This window comes from Onychomys torridus, chromosome 5 (assembly GCF_903995425.1).
Source record: "Onychomys torridus chromosome 5, mOncTor1.1, whole genome shotgun sequence".
NCBI lineage: Eukaryota > Metazoa > Chordata > Mammalia > Rodentia > Cricetidae > Onychomys > Onychomys torridus.
Genome location: NC_050447.1, coordinates 38,063,461 through 38,088,351, shown reverse-complemented (window position 1 = coordinate 38,088,351; position 24,891 = coordinate 38,063,461). Strand labels below are relative to the sequence as shown.

The 24,891-nt window shown below is 42.8% G+C and overlaps 1 protein-coding gene across 2 annotated transcripts; it reads right to left on the bottom strand.

The window, feature by feature from the left end:
• Window positions 1–11,137: 11,137 nt before the first annotated feature.
• On the bottom strand, window positions 11,138–18,660 carry Cmtr2 (cap methyltransferase 2). 2 transcript variants are annotated; one of them, XM_036189090.1, is made up of 2 exons: window positions 18,543–18,660; window positions 11,138–15,064 (listed from the first exon to the last, which is right to left on the bottom strand). In XM_036189090.1, exon 2 carries the CDS (start codon window positions 15,043–15,045, stop codon window positions 12,742–12,744), a length of 2,304 nt encoding a protein of 767 aa, XP_036044983.1. In that variant the 5' UTR covers window positions 15,046–15,064; window positions 18,543–18,660; the 3' UTR covers window positions 11,138–12,741. The 2 variants fall into 2 exon arrangements, with proteins under 2 accessions (XP_036044983.1, XP_036044982.1); XM_036189089.1 differs by lacking the exon at window positions 18,543–18,660 and adding an exon at window positions 18,229–18,531.
• Between the last annotated feature and the right edge of the window lie 6,231 nt (window positions 18,661–24,891).

Genomic DNA, 24,891 nt, shown 5'->3' with positions numbered 1-24,891 from the left:
CAGAGTGTCTGTCCAACTCTCTCTTCTGGCCTTTACAGGCACATAAGCAAAACACATATACACATAAAATAAGAATAAATCTTTGGAAATGACTGTTGGTCTATCATCAGTATGTAGAAAATAGCTAATATCTGTTTTTTAACAGTCCAGTGATTGCTGACAGAAAAGGTCTTGGGAAGCCTGTGAGATTCTAATAGTGAGTCGGTGACTCAGGTCTTGGGGAGCCTGTGGGATTCTAATAGTGAGTCGGTGACTCAGGTCTTGGAGAGCCTGTGGGATTCTAATAGTGAGTCGGTGACTCAGGTCTTGGGAAGCCTGTAGGATTCTAATAGTGAGTCGGTGACTCAGGTCTTGGGGAGCCTGTGGGATTCTAATAGTGAGTGACTCAGTTGGGGTTTCTATTGGTGAAACAAAACTCTTTGACCAAAAAGCAAGTTGGGGGGGGAGGGCGGCTGGAGAAACAGCTCAGCAGTTAAGAGCACTGACTGCTCTTCCAGAGGACCTGAGTTCAATTCCCAGCACCCACTTGGCAGCTCAAGACTGTCTGTGACTCCAGTTCCATAAGAAAAATTAAAAAAATAAAAATTAAAAAAAGCAAGTTGGGGAGGAAAGGGTTTATTTGGCTTACACTTCCACATCACTGTTCATCACTGAAGGAAGTCAGGACAGGAACTCAAGCAGGGCAGGAACCTGGAGGCAGGAACCTGGAGGCAGGAACCGATGCAGAGGCCATGGAGGGATACTGCTTCCTGGCTTGCTCAGCCTGCTTTCTTACAGAACTTAGGAGGTCACCACCCACCATGGCCTGGGCCCGCTCCCATCAATTCCTAACTAAGAAAATGCCTCACTGCCAGATCTTATGGAGGCATGTTCTCAACTGAGAACCTCCTTCCAGGTAACTCTAGCTTGTGTCAAGTTGATACAAGACTCGTCGACGGCACAGTCAGGGAAATGAGGCTGAGCCGTGGAGATGACTGGGAAGTAGACAGAACAAACCAGGAGACGGGGGCTTTTTTCTTCAGACAAGTGAAGAACCAGTGTTGCAGGCAGCTTTGGGGTCAGGTAGGATGAAGACCAAATCAGGAAACAAGGCAGACAGAACAGGGAGAGAACCCACCACGCAGGCCTCAACAATGGAGAGGCCTTAGATGATGGAGCCCCACAATGTACTGGCTGTCCCATCCATAGGGACCCTGGTCACCAACAAACATGACACATCGAACATCCCAGAATGTTTGTAATCAGGTGGGCTCTGTTTCTCCCGAGGTGGGAGGGTGTGAGAATCAGGAGGGGAGGAGGAGGAGGAAAGAGAGACAGGAACTTCCAGCTTTGTCCAAATACCCGTGATCATCTCCTTTTACCATTCAACTCAGCATCTCTGTGTGAGGCTCTAACTTGTTAAATTACACATGCCCTAAGCCCAAGAAAATTAAACAGCATTTCAAGACTAGGAAATGCCTTTTTATTCCTTAGTGAAGGCATGACCTCACCAATATTAAAATACATGACCTTCTGGTACCTGACATTTCTTGACTGCAATAGCTTCAGGAAACCTTCGCTATGCCTCCTGTGACGGCTATTCTTGGTTGTCAACTTGACCACATCTGGAATGAACTAAAACTCAAGTGGCTGGGTACATCTGTGAGGACTTTTTTTTTCTTAATTAAATCATTGGAAGTGGAAAGACTCACCATTTTTTTTTTTTTTTTTAATGTACATTGGTGTTTTGCCTGCATGTATGTCTGTGTAAGGATGCCACATCCCCTGGAACTGAGCGACAGACAGTTGTGAACTGCCATTGGGTGCTGGGTATTGAAGCCGGATCCTTTGGAAGACCAGCCAGAGTGGCCAGTGCTCCTAACCACAGAGCCATCTCTCCAGCCTGGAAAGGCTCACCTTTAATCCAGACCTTTTGAGGTGGGAAGATCCACCTTTAACCTGGGCCATGCCTTCTGCTGGCAAGATCCACCTTTAATCTGGGCCATGCCTTCTGCTGGCAAGATCCACCTTTAATCTGGGCCATGCCTTCTGCTGGCAGCCTAAGACACGGAAGAAGGAAGCTTGCTCGGTGCCTGCTTGTTCTCACTCTCACTGGCAAGTCCATTCTATGCCAGCATTAAAACCTACTCCTTCTGAATGCTTGCATATACTGAACCCCAGCTGAGACATCCAGCCTCATGGACTGAACAACTACTAAACTCTTGGACCTTTTCTTGGTAGGCAGCCATTGTTGGTGCTTGACCACAGCCCGTAAACCACTCTAATAAATCCCCTTTCTATATATAGAAAGCACATGTCCATTCTAAGTTCCCGTTCCTTTAGAGAACCCTGACTAATACACCTCCTCATCTGAGGAGGTCCTTGTGGCCTGAGACAAACATGACCCTTGTCATAGCACTTTCACACTGACTCATGGTTATCTGTTTGTCTGTCCATCTCCTCCACTAGACTTGGAAGTCCCCCAAGGGCTGAGAATATGTGCTTTCATCAGTGAATTATAAAAACAGCAAGTCACAAGTTTCCCATTCACTGAACCTCACATGTGTCAGATAGCACTGTGGGTATATTTACTCCATTTTGCAGATAAGAAAATTGAGGTTCAAGAAGGTTGAAATATTTAATTGATAGTATTCAGCAGAGCAGTTCATGGCCCAAATCTGTGACTAGAAGCCTCCTAAAAGAACCACACCCTCATTCCTGGAAGCTGTGACTTATGTGGAAAGCAGGTCTTTGCAGATTTGATTAAGGATTCTGAGGTGGGCCTAAGAATGCTTTTAAGAGGGACTAGCAGTTGCAGAGAAGTCACAGAAGAAGCAGGAACAGGAGCGATAACAAAGGGGCATAAGCCAAGGAACACAGACTGTGTCTTAAATCTAAAAAGAACAAGAAGACAGATTTTTCCTTAGACCTTCCAGGAAGAAACACAGTTGGCCTGCTAACCCCATGACCTCCGATTTCTATCTTCAGAGCAGTAAGCTAACCTCTGCTGTGTAGTTAAGCTGCTGAGCCCTGGGACTGGATACAGCAATGACAGGAACTGACTTAGTGCTCTGCCTCTGTGCTTCTGTGGTCTGTACATTCCAGGACGTACACCGGTGCATGACACAGGAACACAGAGCATTGGATGAATGTTTGCCAAGTGAATTAGAGGAGGAAGAGGTGGGGGTATTTTATTCTTCTATCTGCCCTACCTGAATTCCTGACCAAGACAGAGGAGCACCCCAAGAGCAGTGTGGTGACAGGTACTTCCTTATTGCTGAGTTGGGTGTATGGTCTAGTTTCTACCTGAAGGTTATTCAGTGTTGGTCGGAGCACTTCTGAAGATATGACAAAATGCAACCTCAATTTACAGCTGTGACTTGGCGTCAGGAGAGCTGGAGGGATCAAGGAGGAGAGGAATGGCTTTTTATGTCAACAACTTAGGATTTTTTTTTTTTCCAGTTTCTTAAAGCAAGACTCAATTAAACGTCACAAATGACCAGCAGCACTAGCAAGATGATCAGCAATCAAAACGACTGCATGTGATTACATCATGGCAAGCAGAGCAACTAACATGAGAAGCGTTATGAACACATATATGACTCCTGCTCCCTTCCCTAGAAACCACAACTCACCCTTTCCTCCGGGAAGATGGCATTTCCCCTAAGTGTATCAATAAAAAGAAAGCCTTCCAAATTGATAAGGATAGTGTACACCACAACTTACCGATTTGAAAACGAAGAAGAGGAAACCCCAGACGGCTCCTCATGCCATGCCAGCCTGTTTCTCCTTTCAGTGTCCCTTTCTTCCTGCCAGCTGGAAATCCCACACTTAGAAGTTAGAAAGGCGAAAGCATGCCAGGCGGTGGTGGCGCACACCTTTAATCCCAGCACTCGGGAGGCAGAGGCAGGAGAATCTCTGTGAGTTCCAGGACAGCCTGGTCTACAGAGTGAGCTCCAGGACAGGCACCAAAACTACACAGAGAAACCCTGTCTTTAAAAAACCAAAACAAAACAAAAAACAAAAACAACAACAACAAAAAAGGCAAAGGCACAGCTCAGTGGGTAGAGCACTTGCCTAGCATACATGAAGTCCTGGACTCAATCCCCAGCACCGTGTAAAGTGGCTGTGGTGGTCCATCTCTAGAACCCTAACACAGGATGTGGAGGCAGGAGGATCAGAAGTTCAAGATCCTCCTCAGCTACACAGTGAGTTCAAGACCAGCCTGGGCTGCATAACAAGACCCCATCTCAAAAGAAAGAAGAGGAAGGTCAGTCAAAGCAGCATCGGCTCTTTAAGAACATGTGCCACATAGGCAGAACAGTGGTTAAGACTCAGCGGCAAACAACCATTAGATCTCATCCAAAACTCATGTCTAGGGTCCATTATCAATGTGTAGTTGACAGTGAAGGTAAAATAATTCACTGGGTAGACTTAAGCAGAGGCCAGTCACTGCCCTGCCAACTTAGGTCTTCTGGTAAGGCTGACAATTTGAAAGTTATTCTCAGTATGGCAGCCACAGCTCCCAGTGGTCATGAAGTGCTCTAGAATCTAGATAAATCACACACACTAAAGGTCTATCAAGACCACCAGAAACTCAATTTATCTGTGACCCAAGACAGGGTTTTATTGCTTTTCAGATTAACAATTTAAAGTGTTTTGCTTTTCAGCCCCAGGGGTATTGGTTTGATGTATGAGGCAGGGAGATTATTAAATCTCTGGTGCCTTCCAAAGATGTAAATTAAGCCACCGCACCTCCTTAGCCACCTTCCCGGTACAAGCTGGGATTTATTATTAACTTGTCACTCCTGCATGCTCATCGAAACAAGTGGGACTGTGATTAATTACTCCTGTTGATTTAAGACTACTTGTCATTCTACCTTTTTGTGGACAGGATATTACAAAGTCTCCTGATTTGTTTTTGCAGAAGAGTAGCAAGCAAGAGAACTTTAGAAGCCCAGGAGTTTCTATGGTGGTCTGTCTATAACTACATATGGTGCTATAACTGTGACTCTACATTGCTCTGAGTGGTTTCAGTGAAAGGAAAATTACTGTGCCTCCTCCTTTCCTGTCACATCACCTTGGCTGCTTCTGCTTATTTGGATCCCTTCCAAAGCAGTCTGAGGAGGTACGACATTAAATGAACCATAAACATCAAAGTCCTCTTCTCAATTCTGTTACAATTCAGTTTAAGGAAAACAGTATTTATTAGATGCCACCTATCTGGCAAGCAGGAAATTTGAACACATTTGTTCATTTACTCATGTGATATGACCATCGCAGGAGACATTAAATAGAAAGTATACGTCTCCTGTCACCTGTTTGTATTTGAGAACATACCCTTTCTTCATCTGTGCAGCTGTGATCAGATGGTTCCTGGCACAACCACAGAGAGTTGTCCTGCCAATGCAGGCTTAGTTCACAACGTCTTTGTTCCATTCCTGGACAAAGCATCTGGACAACGGGAGTGGGGCAGACAGGAAGCAGAGAGGGACAGGAAAGGACCAGAGGCAAGACATCCCCAAGGGTACAATACTGACCAACTTCCTTCAGCTAAGACTTAACTCCTGAAGTTTCCAGAACTTTCCAAAACAGCACCATCAACTGGGAACAAGAGTTTAGCCCAGGAGCCTTAGAGAGAGTCCTTTGTAGTCAAATCAAAACAACCCCAAATATATCAGAATGTGTCTCTAACAAGCAAAAAAGTCAAACTATCATTATAATACCTAACAAAATAACAACCCTTTAGTATCTAGCTGATGTTCAAATGCCACTCATGACCTAAACTTTTTAACTATATATGTATATATTTAAATATATATTGGATTAAAAAAACAAAACATGACATCAAGTCCATACAAGGTATTTAGGATACAGCTCAGCAGCAAAGAACTGGCCAGGAATGCATAGGTTATGGGTTCAGTCCTCTGCACCAAAAGAAAAAAGAATGACAGAACGTAACAGCAATGTTACATGGTCTCTTACCACTGGTAGGTACAACAGACTAAATACTTCATAAAGAGAACAAAACAATAGGAGTTAATGAAAGTAAAGTCACTGAAAATTGATCACCACAGTCAAAACGGTTCATTTTTTAAAGATGGGGAGACAAAAAGATACACGACACAGATACACGACAAAAGAAACACACTTAAAATGCAGCATTACATTCAAGTCATGAGATGGCTCCACATAATTCCATGAACAGGGAAAAGTGAAAAATCCATATTCAATAAACATTCTAGGACCATTTGCCAAACTGACACCAAGAAGTCAAACGTTCTGAACAGATGAAGCCTCAGGAGAGGTCTGGGGTGAGGGAGCACTCCTGCAGAGCAGAGCACAGCACACGGGGCTGTTTGCACAGCTTTCACCAAACCTTCAGAGATCAGAGGCTGGGAATGCTAAGCCATTTCGGAGCAGCAGCACGGAAGAGGGCGGAGGAGGAAGTGGGGCAGGGGGAGCTTTCCAGAAGCTGGCACAGCAGGGGAAACCAGAGCAGCCATCCTTGGTAACGTGGACTCTGTCAAGGTCTGGGTACCTTCATGCCAGCACTAAGACATTAGCTACTGTTTCTTCTTTCAGAAGCTAATGGTCCAACTTTTGTTGCAAAAGCTGGAGTAGTCAGAACAGCTGATGTCTCAGCATTGTACTCATAGGGGGTGGGCATAAACCCAAAAATGTCCTTGACTAAAGTCTTAAAAATTATGACGTCCTGAGCTATACCCCCGGCCTCACCTTCACTAAGTTGCTACTTTAGATGGTATGTCTTTTGCATTCCTGGTGGCCAGGTTTAGAGCTCAGGCCCTCAAGTCACACAGCAAGCCCTTTATGACTGAGCATCTCCTCAGCCCCAAGTTGTGCATTTTCAGAGTACAGATGAACTATCTCTCTTCAGGAAGTGCTGAAAGATGTTTCCTCAAAAATGGATAAAGTAAGCTGTCATTTCAAAGCAAGTGTCAGCACTGGTTGCCATGGTGACAATCAGAGCATTCAAGTGAAAAGGAGAACCTCAGAAAACGAATGCTTGCCATTCTCAAGCACTACTTAGATTTTTCTGATGAGAACAGGGGTGACTGTTTGAAAATAGAAATCTTGATACTGTGAAATTAAATATGTCAACATTTACAATCTATGCATCACTCAGTAAACCAGTATTTTCAAAATGACAAATTCAGTTTAAAAATAAAATCACATGGGTAAATGATCCATCTCAAGTGTGAGATAGACAAATGCATTTCAGAGCAGCAGAATAAAAAACATCCTTAACTACCAAAGATTCATGTCAACAAATACTTAAGAAGCTACCATCTGTCGAGTTTTGATGTAGCAAAGACTATCTATGATGACTTTAAAAAGTTATTAGAATTACACTTGGTCTCCCATTCTGATATGCTGGGGTAAGCCTGTAATCACAGATACTTGGAAGGCTGAGGAGGAAGATCAAAAAAAGTTCAAGGAAAACTTGAGCAATTTAGGGAGAACCTATTTAGAGACAGACAGAGAGAGAGAGAGACAGAGAGAGACAGAGAGAGAGAGAGAGAGAGAGAGATGGGGCTGGAGATGCAACTCAGTGGCATAGTGCTTACACAGCAGGTTCTCGGTTCCATCCTCAGTAAAAAACTAAAGGACACTCCTCCCTTTCCAACTACATATATTATCTAAGGACAGTTTTAATTTTATGTGTATGGGTGTTTTGCCTGTGTATGTGCACCATATGCATGCCTGGTGCCCATATAGGTCAGAGAGACGAATGGCCATTAACGAAGCAGGAAGATGGGACTTCTGGGGCAGAGATAGCTCTGGGAAGAAGAAAGAAGGGGTCGCCAGCCAGACACCGAGGAAGCAAGATGGGCAATGCAGAGTAAAGGTAACCAAGCCACGTAAAAGATTTTAAAATATGGGTTAAGTTTTAAGAACTAGCTAGGAATGAGCCCCCCCCCCCCGTCTCAATAACTTAGCCTAAGAAACGGCCTTGAGAAAGATAATTGGGAAAGTAACCTTGAGTCAAGGCAGGAGATATCAAACACCCAGTCTTGGGAGGAACAAACCTTGAGTCAGAACAAGATATCTATAATTGGCTACCTGGCCTTGGAGAACAGACAGCTGCACATTTCTGAAAATTAAAGATAGCCCCCAAGTTCACCCTGGCCTTATTTGAATTAACCAATGGGGACCCTGTAACTATGCTTCTCGCTTCTGTAACCGTGCTTCTGCCCCCAGGACTCTATAAGAAGTCCCCCTTCCCCTAGGAAGGCGCGCAAGTCCTCCGAAAGACTTGTCGCCCCAGGTACCTGTGTATTCAAATAAACCCTCTTGCTGTTTGCATCTGATCCGTGGTCTCGGTGTGTTCCTTGGGTTTGGGGTCTCTCTTGAGGAAAGATCCCCTGTGGGGGGCTTTCTTTCAAAGGTGCGCAGTAAAGACAGATCCAGATGGAAAAAAAACTCTAAATAGGTTACACTGTTTAAAAAACGTGTGTAGGCTTTAAAAAAAACAAACAAACCAACGGTATAGACAGTCATAGAAAAAATAAAGTTTTTTTTTCTCTTTTTAAAGAGATAATATAAAAAGGATAAGCCATATAAAGATGGAAAATACACAGAGTCTAGCTCCTATATGGCATCGTGCTGATTTTGAATTATTTAAATGCCGATGTCCTTAGAGAAGGACAGCTGCTGAGAGACACGGGATTGTAAGAGGGTCTACAGAATTAACCCAGCCTAGATACTTTAGGGATGCCTTAACTTTAAAATGGAAGTCAGGCTGGGCGGTGGTGGCGCACACCTTTAATCCCAGCACTCGGGAGGCAGCGGCAGGCAGATCTCTGAGTTTGAGACCAGCCTGGGCTACAGAGTTTGTTCCAGGACAGGCACCAAAGCTACACAGAGAAATCCTGTTTCGAAAAACCAAAAAGAAAAAGTCAGAAAATGTATTGCTTTGGGAAAGAGGTTATGCTTTTGTTTCCACAGAAAACAGTAGGCTGTGGATTTGTTCAAGGTTAAAGAGAATCAGGTTTGAACAGGGAAAGCCCCCTGAAAAATCATGCTTACAGACGAAAGAAATAACCCTGAAAAACTACAAGAGGTCCAGCTTATTTAGTCTCCTTCCCAGAGGCCTAGAAGAGACACTACGAACAGCAAGAACAATCGAGGGAAGCAATCTAAGTACACGGAGCTCTTACAAGTCTACTTTATTCCTCTGAGATTAAATTCCATGTACACAGCTCCAATTCCCTACTCATACTTAGCTCCTCTCTGTCCCTTCTCCTCCTGTCCTCTCATAACTCTCTTTTCTGTCTCCATCCTCATTCTTCTCCATTGTGGTTCCTTCCTGTTCCTCTCCAGGAAATCATCTCTCCCTTACAGGCAGCCTGACTCTTATCCTACAATGCAAAGCTTCCAAGGTCCCTACAAGGGCTGTGATAGCCAGCTTCATTTGCAACACAAAAGGGGAGTGACTAGAGGAGGTGGGGTCACAGATAAGGCCTAGAGTAAGCCAGAAAGGGAATTTATGTGCTTAAAATATATTCTTCTAAGTGGTTAGGTGAAACGTTTCGAGTCTATCATAAATGTGCTCAAAATACCATCTTATAGGTGGTTAGGTAAAATAGTCTGTAAGTCACTAAAATAAAACTGCCTCTGTTTTCCTATGTAGGGTGGGGTGACTCTGCTCAGAGCTAGCAAACACTGCACCTAGTATGCAAAACAAACAAACAAAAAACCCCTTTTGTTCTGAGTCAGTTGCTCTGGAATGCCTTTTGGGCTGTGAGAGAAAGGAGGGTCTGAGCTTCATCTGCACAAGAAACAAAGCTATGCACCTAAGTTTACCTGTCTCCTGGGCCTAGGATGCTTGAGAAGTATTTCGGGTAAAATACACTGTTAAAAGTTCTTGGGGGGAAGTTATGAGCACATATGAAATTCATAGCAGGAAACAGTTGATAAGACGAATAACACCAAATACTCTTTGAGATTTGGTTAATCCTCTGGAAATGCCTTGATTTTTCAGGTATAGCTTAATCATATTCAGCTGAATTCTTACTACAGTCCTGCAGCTTGTAACAACTTCCTAAATCTTCTACCTGATAAAGAACACTGCATCCTCATATGTCCATAGTCTACAGAGGTGTAATTATGGAGGTGTAATTATCACTTTCTGTATTGGCTCAAAATAAAAAATAAATGTTAAAGAGATTTAATAACAAGAGGATGAAAAACACACATTAGAAGTTCAAAATGCAAAGTAATTCATTTCGTGTTACGTTATTTGAATCATGTCTTAAGGTAAAACTATTATTACATAATATGAGTTATCTGTATGTAGTACCAGGCTTTTTAAAAAAATTGACAATATTTACTATCCCAATAGAAATTTCTTTTCAATTTGGAATGGCTTTGAAATATTTTTGTTTTGCTTTATTATAACAATGTCTTCCACCAGGCAGTGGTGGCACACACCGTTATTCCCAACACTCGGGAAGCAGAGGCAGGTGGATTTGTGAATTCGAGGCCAACCTGGTCTATCTACAGTGTGAGCTCCAGGTCAGCCAGGACTACACAGAGAAACTGTCTTCAAAAACAGACAAAACAAACCAAAGTGTCTTTCTCTGCAGACCAGCCTGGCCTCCAGTTTGTGGTACTTCTGCCTCAGTCCCCATACTTAACTCTTATCTCGGTATTGAATTTTTTTAAAAAATATATTTAGTTTACAGTTAAAATCAGTTGAAAGAAATAGGCAAGGGAAGTCTATTATTAAAATTGAGTCTTTTTTGTTTTGTTTTGTTTTTCGAGACAGGGTTTCTCTTTGTAGCTTTGTGCCTTTCCTTCAACCCCCCAACACCATGCTAAAAATTATATAACGACCATGTTAACACATTCAAATGCTCTGTATTCCAATACAGATTAGTATTTTAAAATAGTCACTCTCTGAGGACCTTAAAAAGCAAGTTTTAGGGACTCAGAAGTTAAGAACACTTGCTATTCTTGCAGAAGACTGGAGTTCCTTTCTTTTTTTTTCCCCAGCACCCACATCAGGCGGCTAACTACCACCTGCAACTCTGGCTCCAGGGGATCCACATACTATTCTGGCCGCCTGGCCCTCACAGGCACCTATACAAACATGCACATACTAACACTAACACACACACACACACACACACACACACACACATACACACACACTTAAAATAATAAAAAAGCAAGTTTTACTATTAGTATCTAAACTCAAACTTCCAACTATATCCTAATTAAACGGTTTAAAAAGTAAAATAAAGCCCATTATTACTAACAAGGGAACAAAACAGTTCCCAAGAGTAGTTTCTCTCCTGGTAACCAATTTGCTATTAGACTGCAACTAACCAGAACCACTCTCATCAAGTTCCTGGAGAAACCACCTCACACCTGCCAGGCCATGCTCCCCTCTCCCCCAGGACCTACAATGACCACAGTCTCTCCTGAAGATCTCCCACAAATACTGAAGGAATAAATCTTCATGAATGCAAATGAAAGGAAATGAAAGATTAACTTCCAGTCAAACCTTCCTTTAAAAGCTTCCAACTTATATTTTTAACTTTCCTTATTATCTTTTAATAAAATGAACACAAAATATGTCTGCTTAAGACTTTATTTGTGAATTATAATGGAACTCAAAAATAGCAAAGAGCAAGAAAAAAATTTATTAACCAAATAAATTACAGAATACTTCTATTTTTAAGTAATAAAAAAATACCTAAAAATTCACCCAAGATATAATTATCTACCTCATAGAATTCAAAGTAATGAAGAATTAACAGGTTGCCAGAAAAGTTCACTATATTATTAAATATATACAACGCAAAGAAATCAATTGTAATTGATAAAATAACCATTTCATGGATATTAGTAAAGTGCTATTTTCATACTAAAGAAAATTAGTAAAGATTAAAAATTTGTTGAGCCATCATTCTGAAAGTGTTACACTTTCCCTCACTAGTCACTATGATCACCACACTCCTACGTAACCCACAAGAGACAACTCTACACAAAGTCTTAAAACTCAATCATCTATCCATTCATTGTTTATTAATTAAAAATGCCAAGATTGCTGAAAGCTTCTCATGATAAAATACCAGACATAATTTTCCACTGTACAATGACCTTCGGGCTTTGGCTTAAAGCTGTCTCTTATTGGTTGAGTAGTTACAGCTAGTGAAACAGTCACTCAAGGGCACACTAGTTTCACTCCAATCAAAAGAAAATCAAGCCACTGATCTAAAGGCAATGAATGGCACATACCAAGAAATCTGGTATAAAGATCCCTGAAATCAAGAATGGCACGTCAGCCAAGTGCTCCCAAGTAAACAGTGGTGCCAAGGTGATGTCACTCACCTCCTCTTATGAATGACTTCTGACAATCATTAACAGCATTAGCCAATGAGCAGAACTGGTTGGGGGAAGTCTGAACGAAGGCACAGAAGTGCGACTCTTCAGCAGATAAATGAGACCAACTTAGCTGCACATGCAAGCGGGTGTGCTGCCACCCCAAGCACATACTGATGTCACATGATTAGAGGCTGAATACCATCAGTGCATGGTTCCGACCAAAGAATTCTGTGCCTATGAGTACATACATCCTTCAGATCAGAACAAGCTATGACTTTCCGGAATGTCTTTGATACAAAAATTGGCATTTCTCCAAAATGACATTAAATAAATAGAGGGGGCAGGTGAAAAGAAAGCAGAAACTGTAAGTCACACAACTGAATCTCAACAATGACATGTTCAATCTTATAACTCAAGGCTGCTGATGACTTTGTCTCTCTCTCCTTGAATAATCAAATGCAAATGCCTTTTAGCAATGGCGGCATTCAAATCCCACAGAAAGTGAAGCAGGGTCCCCTGAAGGAGCACCTCCATGGGCACAAACTGCAAAACCTGCTGGGGTGCGTTAGAACGGAGCAAGGTGCTCAACAGCTCGTTAACGTTCTGCAGATACTCAAACACTGGATTTGGAAGGTTCTGGTAACCAATGCAGAGCAGGACCGCACAGGTCCTGAGGGGCTCAGAGGATGTGGGACAAGAGAACGTGACCAATCTAAAACAGCTGTGGAGAACAAAGATCAAGCCCGCCATAAACCTTGTTAAGCAAGAGAGTACAGGCAAAACCATCACATCTCCTGTGTGAAGCTGCTTCAGCGAGCGGAGAAGGCAATCCAAAAACAGATGCTGGTATGTCGGGTCACCATCGTGAAGCAACGAACAGCTGAAGGTTATGAGTTCGATAGACTCCAGCAGGTGGACTTCCAGCGGCGTGTGCACTGTGAAATCACAGACAGCCGGGGAACCCACAAGCAGGCACTTTACTGGGTTGCTGGGTTCCACAACCTGCTCAGCCTGAAGGCACTTGGTAAGGCTAAACAGCTCGGATAATATGGATTCTTCTGAAAAAACGTGGCAGCAGAGGCACTGCTGTGGGGACCTACACTTGGAATCCAGGCTCAAAGCTTCCCCTGAGGACTTCTCAACCGCTTCATTAAGAGTCTTTAAAATTTCACCATCACAGAACGGAGAACACTTCACCTTGGGCAGTTTCTTTCCTTCTAAAATATGCCATAAGTGGCACTCAAGATTAGAAGCAGCCCCTTCTAAGAGGAAATTTTGCCCAGGATGATACACGGCATGTTCCTCCGCCCAACTATTGAAGTATCCTTTGGCTATTTTATCTTTCCACGAAAGGGTTTCCAGCATCTTCCGTTCATTATAGGTTTTAAAATACTTGTGCCTCTGTCCAAACCATTTTGTGTTTGTACTACAACCAATATTGGATTTTTTAACAAGCCAGTGACTTCTAGAAATAGGCTTCAGCTGAAATTTTTGCATAAAATATTGTACAGCACAATCCCTTAAATTATTCAGTTTCTCTTGTTCCCCCTTCCCCATGCACTCAAACAGCCGAATGTTCTCAGAAATAGTCTCTAGCTGGTATCTATGGAAGAATGTGCAGCACTCTTCATGTCGCTCCAGAAAAGATTTGGGGATCACATGGTGGGGGAAGAGTGCTTTCCTGGTCATCTCAGTCCCAAAATTCAACACCATCCTAGATAACATAGGACGGACAGCCTCTCTTCCCTTATAGCAGAGACACACCACATAGACCTCTGAGTTTCCCGCCTTGCTAGTAGCAGGTTTGAAGACATGGACTTGCTCAAAGGAACAATTCAGCAGGTACATGAGGTTTACAGAACAATGTTCAAACAACGTAAACATCTTTAGAACAAAAGAGCCGCCATTTCCAAGAGTGGTCAGAGCAGTGACAACCTCACAATAATGCAAAGGAGAGACCAAAGCTTCCTGTTCACCTGGGTTTCCCTGGCAATCAAAACTCCCATCCGCAGTGACCAAGTGCACAGTAGTCATGCCACTGAGGACATCCTCAAGTCCAGTCAGGTACTTCGGGGTCATGATATCACCAGTGTTATCTGGGCCAAAGTACCAACAGTGCAGGGTATTTGCAATTAGCCGGTCGTCCATGATCATCCTAAGATTGTCATTTGCTTCGTGGTATGGATTCAGGGTATTAGCTACCCAACTCCATTCACAGGGGAACCGGTGGGACTTTAAATAATGATTGAGACTAGCTATGAAAGCTCCTGGGGCTTCACAGAGGTGCAGAGAATTAAGTTTTCCGTTCTGAAAAGCTTCCTGAGGAATGAGTGGGAAACTGCACAGAATCTCCTGGAATTTGCACCAGGCTTGAGTGCAAAGTTCTGCATTCACAGCCCTTTTCACATGAGAAATGATCTTCCCTGCCTTGTTGGTGAAAGAAGTGTGCTGGTGCCACTCATCCAGCTTCTTGTCACTCAGGAGGTTTTTCACTTCGTTTAGGGAGTTCTTCAAGTCTAGAAAAGCCCCGAACTCTGTGTGGTCGCGGGTGAACGCCTCAGCGGGAGCTGGTAACTGCCACTCATTATTAAGGGGCTTACAGTAGGAAAAGTTCTTGGCAAAGAGCTCAAAAACATCAGCGAGCACATCTGGGCTGAAGGTGTCAGGACTTGGGGATTGCTGAGCTGGTAGCTTTCTGCGCTTACTCATTTTCAAACCAAGTTGAAATCTGGGAAGAGAAAACAGAGTTACACGACCCAACTTTACAGTGGATGAAACAGCATCAGAGAGTAAATCCGATCGCGATTCAACAAACCCAGGACAATGTGATGGCCAACGTCAGCAGTTATAAAGCAAAGCAATGTAAAAATAAAGAGGAAAGGCCTAGACAGCCAACAATCCTGGCTCAAATTCATTCCAGCTCTTCTTTTTCCAGTTAAAGCAATGTCCTGGAACTTTACTTTTATTCTGGGATTCAATTTTTTTTTCTTATTTTAAAACACTTGTCTTTTTTTTTTTTCTTAAAGAGGCGGCAGGCACACAACAGAGAATATGTAGCAGTGAGTGGCAGCTCTCTGTCCTCAAATTAGACACCACACACATGGCTCTAAACACATGTACATATTTCAGCTTCATCCTTGAACATGACCTCAAATCAAGCTCTAACACACTGCAGCCTTTTAGCATTTTTTATTCCCTTTATAACCCACCTTCCTTCCAAGAGGGTGCCTCCTACACCTGAGCCTGGCCTGGTCAAGCCTCTCTGCTGTCAGCAACTTACTCACCTATGACGTTTGCTTTACACACTTCTGTCCTCATGTCACTGAGACTGGTACCTTGGTGGTACCAATCATCAACATAAGCCATCAACCACAATTCCTAGTTACACTTTGGATCTGAAATGTTGCCCATAGACCCTGCTGAGAAAGATTTCATTCCCAGTTTGTGTTGCTACTTGGCGGTGGGAGAAACGTTAAAAGGTGGAACTAATGGAAGGAAGCTAGGCTAATGAGCAGCTTTTGGGACCCTGGCCCCTTCCTCTTTGCTTCCTGACTGCCAGGAGGTGCACAGCCCTTTGCCTCCACGCACTCTCCACCATGTCAGGCCTCATCACAGGGCCAAAGGCAATGAGCCAACTGACCACCAACTGCAACTTCTGGAACTGTAAGCCAAATAAACCTTTTTTCCTAGTAAAGTGCTTATCCCAGGTGTTTCCTCATAGCAATGTAAAGCTACCAATGCATTCATTACACTGTTTGCAAACTATAAATTGTCCTGGCTGGCCTTCTTGACGGGGCTGAAACTGTGCAATGGTTTCCTGGTAGAGCTCTCAGATTCCTGCCTCCCATATGCTTCGCCAGACAGCCCCTGGCCTGCACCGCAAAATCTGGTGAGTTCTCCTCTCACTAAAACTTAACAGACGTCAAAAACAGAATTTTAAACTGAAAGGAAAGCGTGTACTGAACCTAGCTGCAGCCACTCTGAACTGGGGATTGCAGTGCTGCCCGGCAGGGTGAGGAGATGGCTCAGCAGGTACAGAAGCGTGCCAGCAGGCCTCTGACTCCCAGTGCGATCCTGCAAACCCACGGGGTGCCAGGAAAAAAGGACTCTTTTCACATGCACATACATAATAATTTTTTTTTTTAATCTAACAAAAAATCCTACTGCCCAGGAACGCAGAAACAGCTACCTTGTTGAGAGGAAGAGGCTGAGAAAGAAAATGCATGCCTTGATGACATTGCTGGGAATGCTCTTGAATTCCAGCAAATAGAACACTGCATGTCACCCGTGGCACTGGTCAGTGAACTGAGCAGGTGCTTCCTTCCGTTCATCTATCACACTTGCACTCGATTTTTTTTTTTTAATTTGTTAGACATAAAAATTTGACAACTAAATCACCATCCTGCAAAAAAAGCAAACATTTGAGGATGAAAATTATGAGTCAGGCCCATTTCTTTGTGTGCTAAGCGAAATGAATTTAGGAGCCATCTAAAATGAGAAATAAAGATTAGCTATGCCTCCACGATACTGGTGTTTCCTGTCCTTCAGCAAACCTTTCAACCCCCTTCCACCCCGGACTTTATCCTGTATTCCTTGTATCTACCAGTCTGTAAGCTCCTCGGAGCAACAGGTATCTTCTTAGTCATCTTGTTGTGGCAAACAACATGATTTAACAGTTAGAAACTGCATTTAGAAAAGCTTGCAGTGGTTCCCAACCTTCCTAAGGCTTCAACCCTTCAATACAGTTGACCCCAGCCATAAAATTATCCCGCTGCTACTTCATAACTGTAATTTTGCTACTGTTATGAATCATAATGTAAATATCTGATATGGAGGGTATCTGATGTGTATCGTGACCCACAGGTTGAGAACCACTTTAGAATCTAAAAGAAGACCAAAAAAAAGAAAAAGATTTAAAAAAAAGCAGGGTAATTCTGCATGCACAAAAACCCTAAGTAAGAGCAAATAAAAATTCATTACAATAAGCTCATCTGTCTTGATTCATGATGTGCTTGCTGGGAACTGCAGCTACATTTAGATCTCAAATATATTCTACTTTGGAAAAAGTCTACTCTCAGTCATTAACTTCACATCCTAATTAGTGGCTGTGGTTAAGCTGTGAAATCTTACCGAAATTAAGTAGATAATTATCTCCACTTGCAAACAACTAAAGGGATTCAAATTCTGCAGTGTTCCTGACTGTACTCCAGCCTTTCTGTCAGCTAGTTCTAAATATTACTTCCCCTTATCCACTCCACTCACTCAAGCCACCGCTGTTGACTGAAGACCCAGGTACATTCCACACCGAAACACTAGGCCCAATACTAAGAAGCTATCTCCATCTGGGCTTTACCTCCCCAAGCATCTAGACAGCTAATTCCCTCAGCTCCTCCTATCATTTGCTCAAAGGCAATTTACTCTGTGAAGCCTATCCTAACATACTCTTTTAAAATTGCATCTTGAGCTCCCAATGTCCCCTTACCTTGCTTTCTTCCATGGCGTTCTAATTTATCACTAATTTATTCCACGTTTTCTGTTTGTGATTTGTCTTCCCCAAACTAAAATGTAAGCTCCGTGGACAGGAATCTTTATTTTGTTTACTTACACATCACCCCCGAGAGGTTCCAACTGTGGGTAGTGGACAGTGAATCACACAAGTATTAACTAGATAAACGAACGAATATTAGTATTAACTAGATAAACGAACACTTAGCCCAAAAGACAGCTCTGTACAGAATAAAGCATTTCAATTTCACTCCAGCACTTCAATGCACGACTTTAAAAAAAATTATTTTTCAGTTAAAGGCATGTCGTTTCCAAAGTGCACATGTAGATTTCCCTGTATGTGCACTCCATGGAGTGGCATTTGTGAGGTCGATCAGGATCACTTACATTGCAGGTTCCATAAAGAAGTCAGCTAGCCTCCTGTCCAAAGCCACAAAGGAAAGAAATGCTTGTAAAACTCGTGAGCCCAACACCAAAGTCCTTCATTTCTCAACAGCTGTTAGCTCTGATGGAGCATCAGACGTCGTTTTCAGGGTTCCCGCCAACTCTTGCTAGGAAGTAAAAACACTGGGGCGTGCCCAGTGCTCACCTCGGGCACGGGGCAGCCACTACCACTCGCCCTAGTGGAAAGGGGTTCCCAGACCCCGACTCCAGCAGCCCCGCGCCGGGTCCGCGGCGAACCAGCCCCGGCTGTCACTCACCGAGAAGCCGGGTCCGCATCACCTCGGCTCACGCCCACCCGAGCGGCAAGGGCTGCAGCGGCGGCACTTCACGCGCGGTCCTCGCTTCCCTAAGCCATCCTCCACTTCCGCTCCCGGAAACAACTTCCGGGGAATGGGCGGGTGGCGTCTCCTCTACGTCAGTCATAACCCGGGTCTCGGACCAGGGAGAGGGCGGGACGGGAACGCACCCGCGCACGCGCAGCTGGAACCAGCGCCTCCTCCAGGCCGTGCCCCCACCTGCTGCAAGACTGGGCAACCACACTGCGCAGGCGTTCTCCGGGAGGGGTGGGGTCATGCAAATCCAAGTCACTCCGGAGGGCCACTCTTGAGGAACTAAGCGCTGGTGCGGGTTGCCACGGCAACGGAACTGGGCTTTGGAACGCTAAGGTTCATCCGGTGCTATGGGGCGCGTGCTAGTTCCTAGTAGAGGCTGCATTAAAATTGGAGCTCAAAAGATGAGTTCAAAGCCAAAATAAACGAAACGGTGAGACCCTTAAATAATGTGTCTACACGTATTGATAAGTCAGTAAAAAAATAAAAGAACAAACCACCTGGTGTGGTGCCTCAAGCCTTTAATACCAGCTCTCATGAGCAAGGGGCAGGCACATCTCTGAGTTCGAGGCCATCCGGGTCTACATAGACAGTTCCCAACCTTACCAGAGGAGGATCTCAGAGGCCTGGGACTCCCCAGTTAGGCCTGACTATCCAGCCAGTCCCGGGTTACCACCGGTCTCCACCTCCCCAGCTATGGAATTACATATATAGGCCACCATGCCTTTTTTTTTTTTTTTTTTTTAATTAAAGTGGAGCAGGGGTGGGAGGGGTGTGTGCATAAGGGCAGAACCGAGATATTCTTGCTTACAGGACAAACAATACCAATTGAGCCATCCCACCCCACCCCACCCCAGCCTTATTCCAGCACTTAATAGTAACTAGAACAAGTTTTTCTTTGTATTTCTATTTTTTTGAGATATGGTGAAATTTTCAGTTACAAATGTTCTTCAACTTTTAAAAAATGGTATTGATAATTTTGATTTTTTTAAAAAACATTTTATACATGTATACAATATATCTTTATCATACCCATCCCTTATTTCCCGCTCCAGTTCTCCTCAGGATCCTCCATCACATCTTCCAACTTCAGATCCTCTTTTTACAACTGTTCAGGTTTTTTTCCTTTCTTTCTTTCTTTTCTTTTTTTTTTTTTTTTTTTTTTGAGCTGAGGATTGAACCCGGTTTTTTAACCCACTGAGTCCAGTTAATGGTGACCATATGAGCATGGACATGGATTATTCACTGGCACATATGAAACCTACCAGTAGCTACATACCCATAGAACAGTGACTCACCTTTCCCAGCAGCCATCAACTGTCAATAGTTCCTCAGGTAGGGATGGGGCCTGGGAAGTCCCACCCCTACCTCCTACCCTGCTCCAGGTTGGAACTTTTAACTGGCTTGATCTTGTACAGGTCTTGTGTGGATAACCTCAGCTGCCATGAGTTCATAGTGTAATAGCCCTGCCATGTCTGAAGAACATGATACATTTCACAGCACTGCTCCCATGCTCCAGCTCTTACAATCTCTTCACCCCATCCTAGCCAGGCAGTGGTGTGCCACGCCTTTAATCCCAGCATTTGGGAGGCAGAGGCAGACAGATCTCTGAGTTCAAGGCCAGCCTGCTCTACAGAGTGAGATCCAGGATAGGCACCAAAACTATGCAGAGAAAACCTGTCTTGAAAAACCAAAAAAAAAACAAAAACAAAAACAAAAAGAAGCAGCTATTAATGTATTTTCTGTCACCATAGTTTAGTTCTGCCTATTCTAGAATTTCACATAAGCTCAGTCATTACAGTTTGACTTTTTGTTCCTAACTTTTTCCTGTATTCATCTATGTTGTCTTGTCATTGGTATTTGTATTGCAAAGTTGTTTGTCATCCCGTGGGTTGACTTTATCAATTTCCCTACTTGGGGGTATCTGTTTAGTTTCCAGACTGGTGATATTATAAATGAGCCTGTTGTGAACAACCTAGCATGTCATTGTAAGCATAAGTTTTCATTAATCTTGAGTAAATGGTGAAGGTGTGGAGGAACTGGGCCATCCAATAGGTCAGCTTCTCAAGAGCTGCACTATCCAACAGGGCAGAATCATGGCAGCTGTTAAATGTGTAACTTTTTTAAAACTGCCCCAAACACTTTTCTGAAGTGTTGCACCATTTTGTATCCCTACCCATAATGCACCTTTAGGTACTATCTCTTCATTTAGCTGTTGGTGGGAATCAGTTGCTTTTTAATGTGGCTCTTTTTAGATTTAATTTATTCTTTAAGAATTTCAAACATGTGTACAATAAATCCATCCTCACCCTTTTTCCACTCCCCTTCCAATTTTATATCCTCTTCTTTATTTTCTTTTCTTATAGCCCACTCGTTCCATAGAGCTGTCAGTGTGTGCTTAGGGATAGGATGCTCCATTAAACCATGGGTGACCTACAAGATGCCACGTCCCTGATAATAAATATTAAATTGTCAATACATGAATAGTGTTCTTTTGTGACCAAATAGTATATGAAGGATGTGTGTGTGTGTGTGTGTGTGTGTGTGTGTGTGTGTGTGTGTACCTGAGGATCAAACCCAGGGCCTTGTGCTTGCTAGGCAAGGATTTGTAAACTGTTAAAATAACAATGTCATGAATATTCTAAAGAGCAAAGCCCTGAATAAAATAGTCACAATGTTAATATTGAACATAAAACGTGCTGAAAAACTGTTCTGCTTTAGAATGTTTAATTCTCTTAATTCCATGACATAAATACATTTAATGTTTCCATTTTATAAACAGAATTCAGACTGAAAATAATTAGACAATTTGTTGAAGCCGTGTAGTTTGTAAGCAGCAAGGTCAGGGTTTGGACTTGGATCTGCCTGAATCCAAGCTGCTGCCAGTGATGTCCACTCAACTCTATCATTGGTATTCATAATCAGAAAGGTGCAGAGTCGGCCAATAGTTTTAAAAGGAGATGAACTGCATTCATGTTATCATAAAAGCAAAACAATAGATTGTTGAAAAGGTTTTAGAAAAAAAATGAAGCTACCTGGATGTGTGAAACTAATATCTAACACCTTTTAAAGAAAACTAACATTTATAATATCTATAGTAACAAATTTGGGGGAAATGCCGTTAGGAGAGCACCTTTGATGTATATCTAATATATTATTGGTTACATAATGAATTCCGGGTCAGTCTGGACTACACGAGACTCTGTTGCCAGAAGTAAAATAATCAAAACAAACAAAAGACAAATTACCCCTGGGGATTCAGCTCAACCTGGTAGATTCAGTACAGGCCAGGCCAGTCCCCTCCTTCCAGGCTGAGCAAAATGTCCATGTGTAAGCCCCAGGTTCCAAACAGCCAGCTCATGCACTAAGGACAGGTCCAGGTCCCACAGCCTGGGTGCCTCCCAAACAGTTCAAGCTATTCAATTGTCTCACTTATCCAAAGGGCCTGATCCAGTTGGGAGCTCCGAAGCTTTTGGCTTATAATTCATTTGCCCTGGAGGAGATGGGAATGGGGGTAGGGGGTAGGGGAGGAGGCGGGGAGGGGGGGCAGGAGGGGGGAGGACAGGGGAACCCATGGCTGATATGTAAAATTAAAACACAAATATCTGTATTAAAAAAATAAAATTTGAAATAAAAAAAGACAAGTTACAGAGTTGATAAGGAATTTAAACCTGAACTAAAATTTCCAGTTTCCCCAAGAGCTTCACTAGATCTTCAAGCAGAATTCAGATCTAAATTCTCACCTAGTGCCTTCTGATGTCACAGCGTAAAGTCCTTAGCAAAAAAGCATGAAGATCTAAGTTCAATTTCCCCTGTAACTACATAAAAAGTCAGGCATGGTGGCATGTACTAGTACCTCCCAGCACTAGGGAGGCAGAGACAGGAGGCTCCCTGGGGCTCAATGGCCAATCTAGCAGAATTGCCAAGTTCCAGGTTCAGTGAGAGACCCTGTCTCAAAAATAAGGCGGGAAACTGATTGAGGAAAGTTCCTGACATTGATCTCTGACTTCCACACACATGTACACATGTGGGTCTGAATACATGCACACAAACACAAACAAAGAAAACTAGAGTACAAATAATAACCAACTTGGCATCTTTAACATTGGGCAGAAGATTTGCATTGTAATATTTAGTGGAGTTGTAATAGGATCTTGAAGTTTTTGCATACTGTTTAGAAACAAATATTATGAAAATTAATTTTAAGTCTAAATTTAAGAATCCCACATATTGGGTAATAAAATGAGTTTTTGTCTGTTTTATTACTGTAGCATATAATTAAACTTTACCCTACATTTTAATATATATTCAGGACTAACACTTAATATGAACTATCTTTAAAAATATTTCACAGTAATTCATGCTTTTTCTGACTAAATGGTGTTGAATCACTTACCAAGTGAAGAAAAGTTGAGATGTATTTTATAGGTTATGAATATCATTAAAATATTTTTAAATTAACCTTAAGAGTTTAATGTCATCAATAATGTGCTAACCTAAAATATGTTTTTAACTAAAATAACTTTGTAATTCAATCTCCAGCACAGCAAAAAGATAAAAGTAAAAAAATGAAAAACAAAAAGTACAATTACATTATTATAGGTTGGGTTGTGTCCCCTTCCCACAGATTTGTATGTTAAAGTCTTAACCCTTGGTGTGACTGCCTTTGGAGACAGGGATTAAGGTCAAATAAGACCATAAGGGACAGGCAATAATCTAATAGAGCTGGTGCTATTTTTAGTGTGTGTGTGTGTGTGTGTGTGTGTGTGTGTGTGTGTAAGGCATTCACCTAGGCCATACAGAATAGATGGGAGGAATATTTATCCCTCCAGAGCAGTGGTTGTCAACCTTCCTAAAGCCATGACCCTTTAATACAATCCCTCATGTTGTGGTGAGCCCCCTCAACCATGAAATTATCCTGTTGCTACTTCACAACTGTAATTTTGCTACTCTTATGAATTGTCATATAAACATCTGATATGTGACCCTAAGGAGTCGTGACCTAGAGGTTGAGCACCACCTGCTCTAGTGAAATGCTGTACTTTTCCTTCTCAGAACTCTTGCTCTCCCTGCGGTTGTTCACTGAGTTGTAGCTAACTAGCTTCATTAAGTCTGCCTGCCTTCCTGAATCACTCAGAAGCACACCTAAGTGTGCTACGTTCTTTTCCTAACGCCCACCTCCCTGCCATGGCTGCTTGTCTGCTGTGTGTCCGACCTCCCGGGAGGCTTAACTCAACAGCGTGGGTTTTCTCCCTCTTCTCCAGTTCTTTCCCTGGCAGCTCAAGATTTACAGTTTGCCCACCCTGGGGTTTTTCTTTTCAGCTCTAATAAAAGTGTCCTGGGACTTAGTTTTGAATCCTTTCTTAATTCTTCCATAACAAAATTAAGAAACCCAAAAGGGACCCTGATTTCCCTCTTAATGAGGGGACAGTGAGGAGGTAGCTGCAAGCTGGGAACAAAGGCCTCACCAGGAACTAAGCCAGACAGCACTTCCGTCTTGGACTTCTTAGCAACCAGAATTCTGAGAAAATAAAAGTCTGTTTTAAGCCACCCAATCTTAGTACTTTGTCATGGTCACATGGACAGAACAATATGTGTTTCTTCATCGTCTTCCATATAGAAAGCACCAAAATGACTTAAAAATTGCAAGTGTATGAGAGAGAATGATATTGGTATGAAATGAACTCAGGAGCTAAAAAAGCTAAAAAAGCAGAAAAGTTGATCCATCTTGTGGATAAAACACAGTCCAACCTGAAATTTAATCTTGCCATACTATAGCAAGAATCTTAACAGGTCTTATTAATAAAAACAAACCCAGAGCCAGATATTGGTGTGAATGCTAGAAGATCAGAGAAGCAGAACTAGCCACAGCTACCTCACTTCATCAGTTCCTCAGCTGATCCTGTTTCTTCAGCCTGGAAGCCTCCGAGTCCTCATCCAGAATGAATCTCAGCTGAACTGTTGCTCAAAAGCCTAAAAGCTCTAGTTCCTGGTCCTCATGCCTTATATACCTTTCTGCTTCCTGCCATCACTTCCTGGGATTAAAGGCGTGAGCCACCAAGCCTGGCTGTTTCCAGTGTGGCACTCACAGAGATCTAGGAGGATCTCTGCCTCTGGAATGCTAGGATTAAAGGCGTGTGCTACCACTGCCTAACCTCTAAGTTTAATATTGTGGCTGTTCTGTTCTCTGACTCCAGATAAGTTTATTAGGGTGCACAATATTTGGGGGAACAGAATATCACCACACCATACTTAAGGTGTTTAAAATAAAGCATGT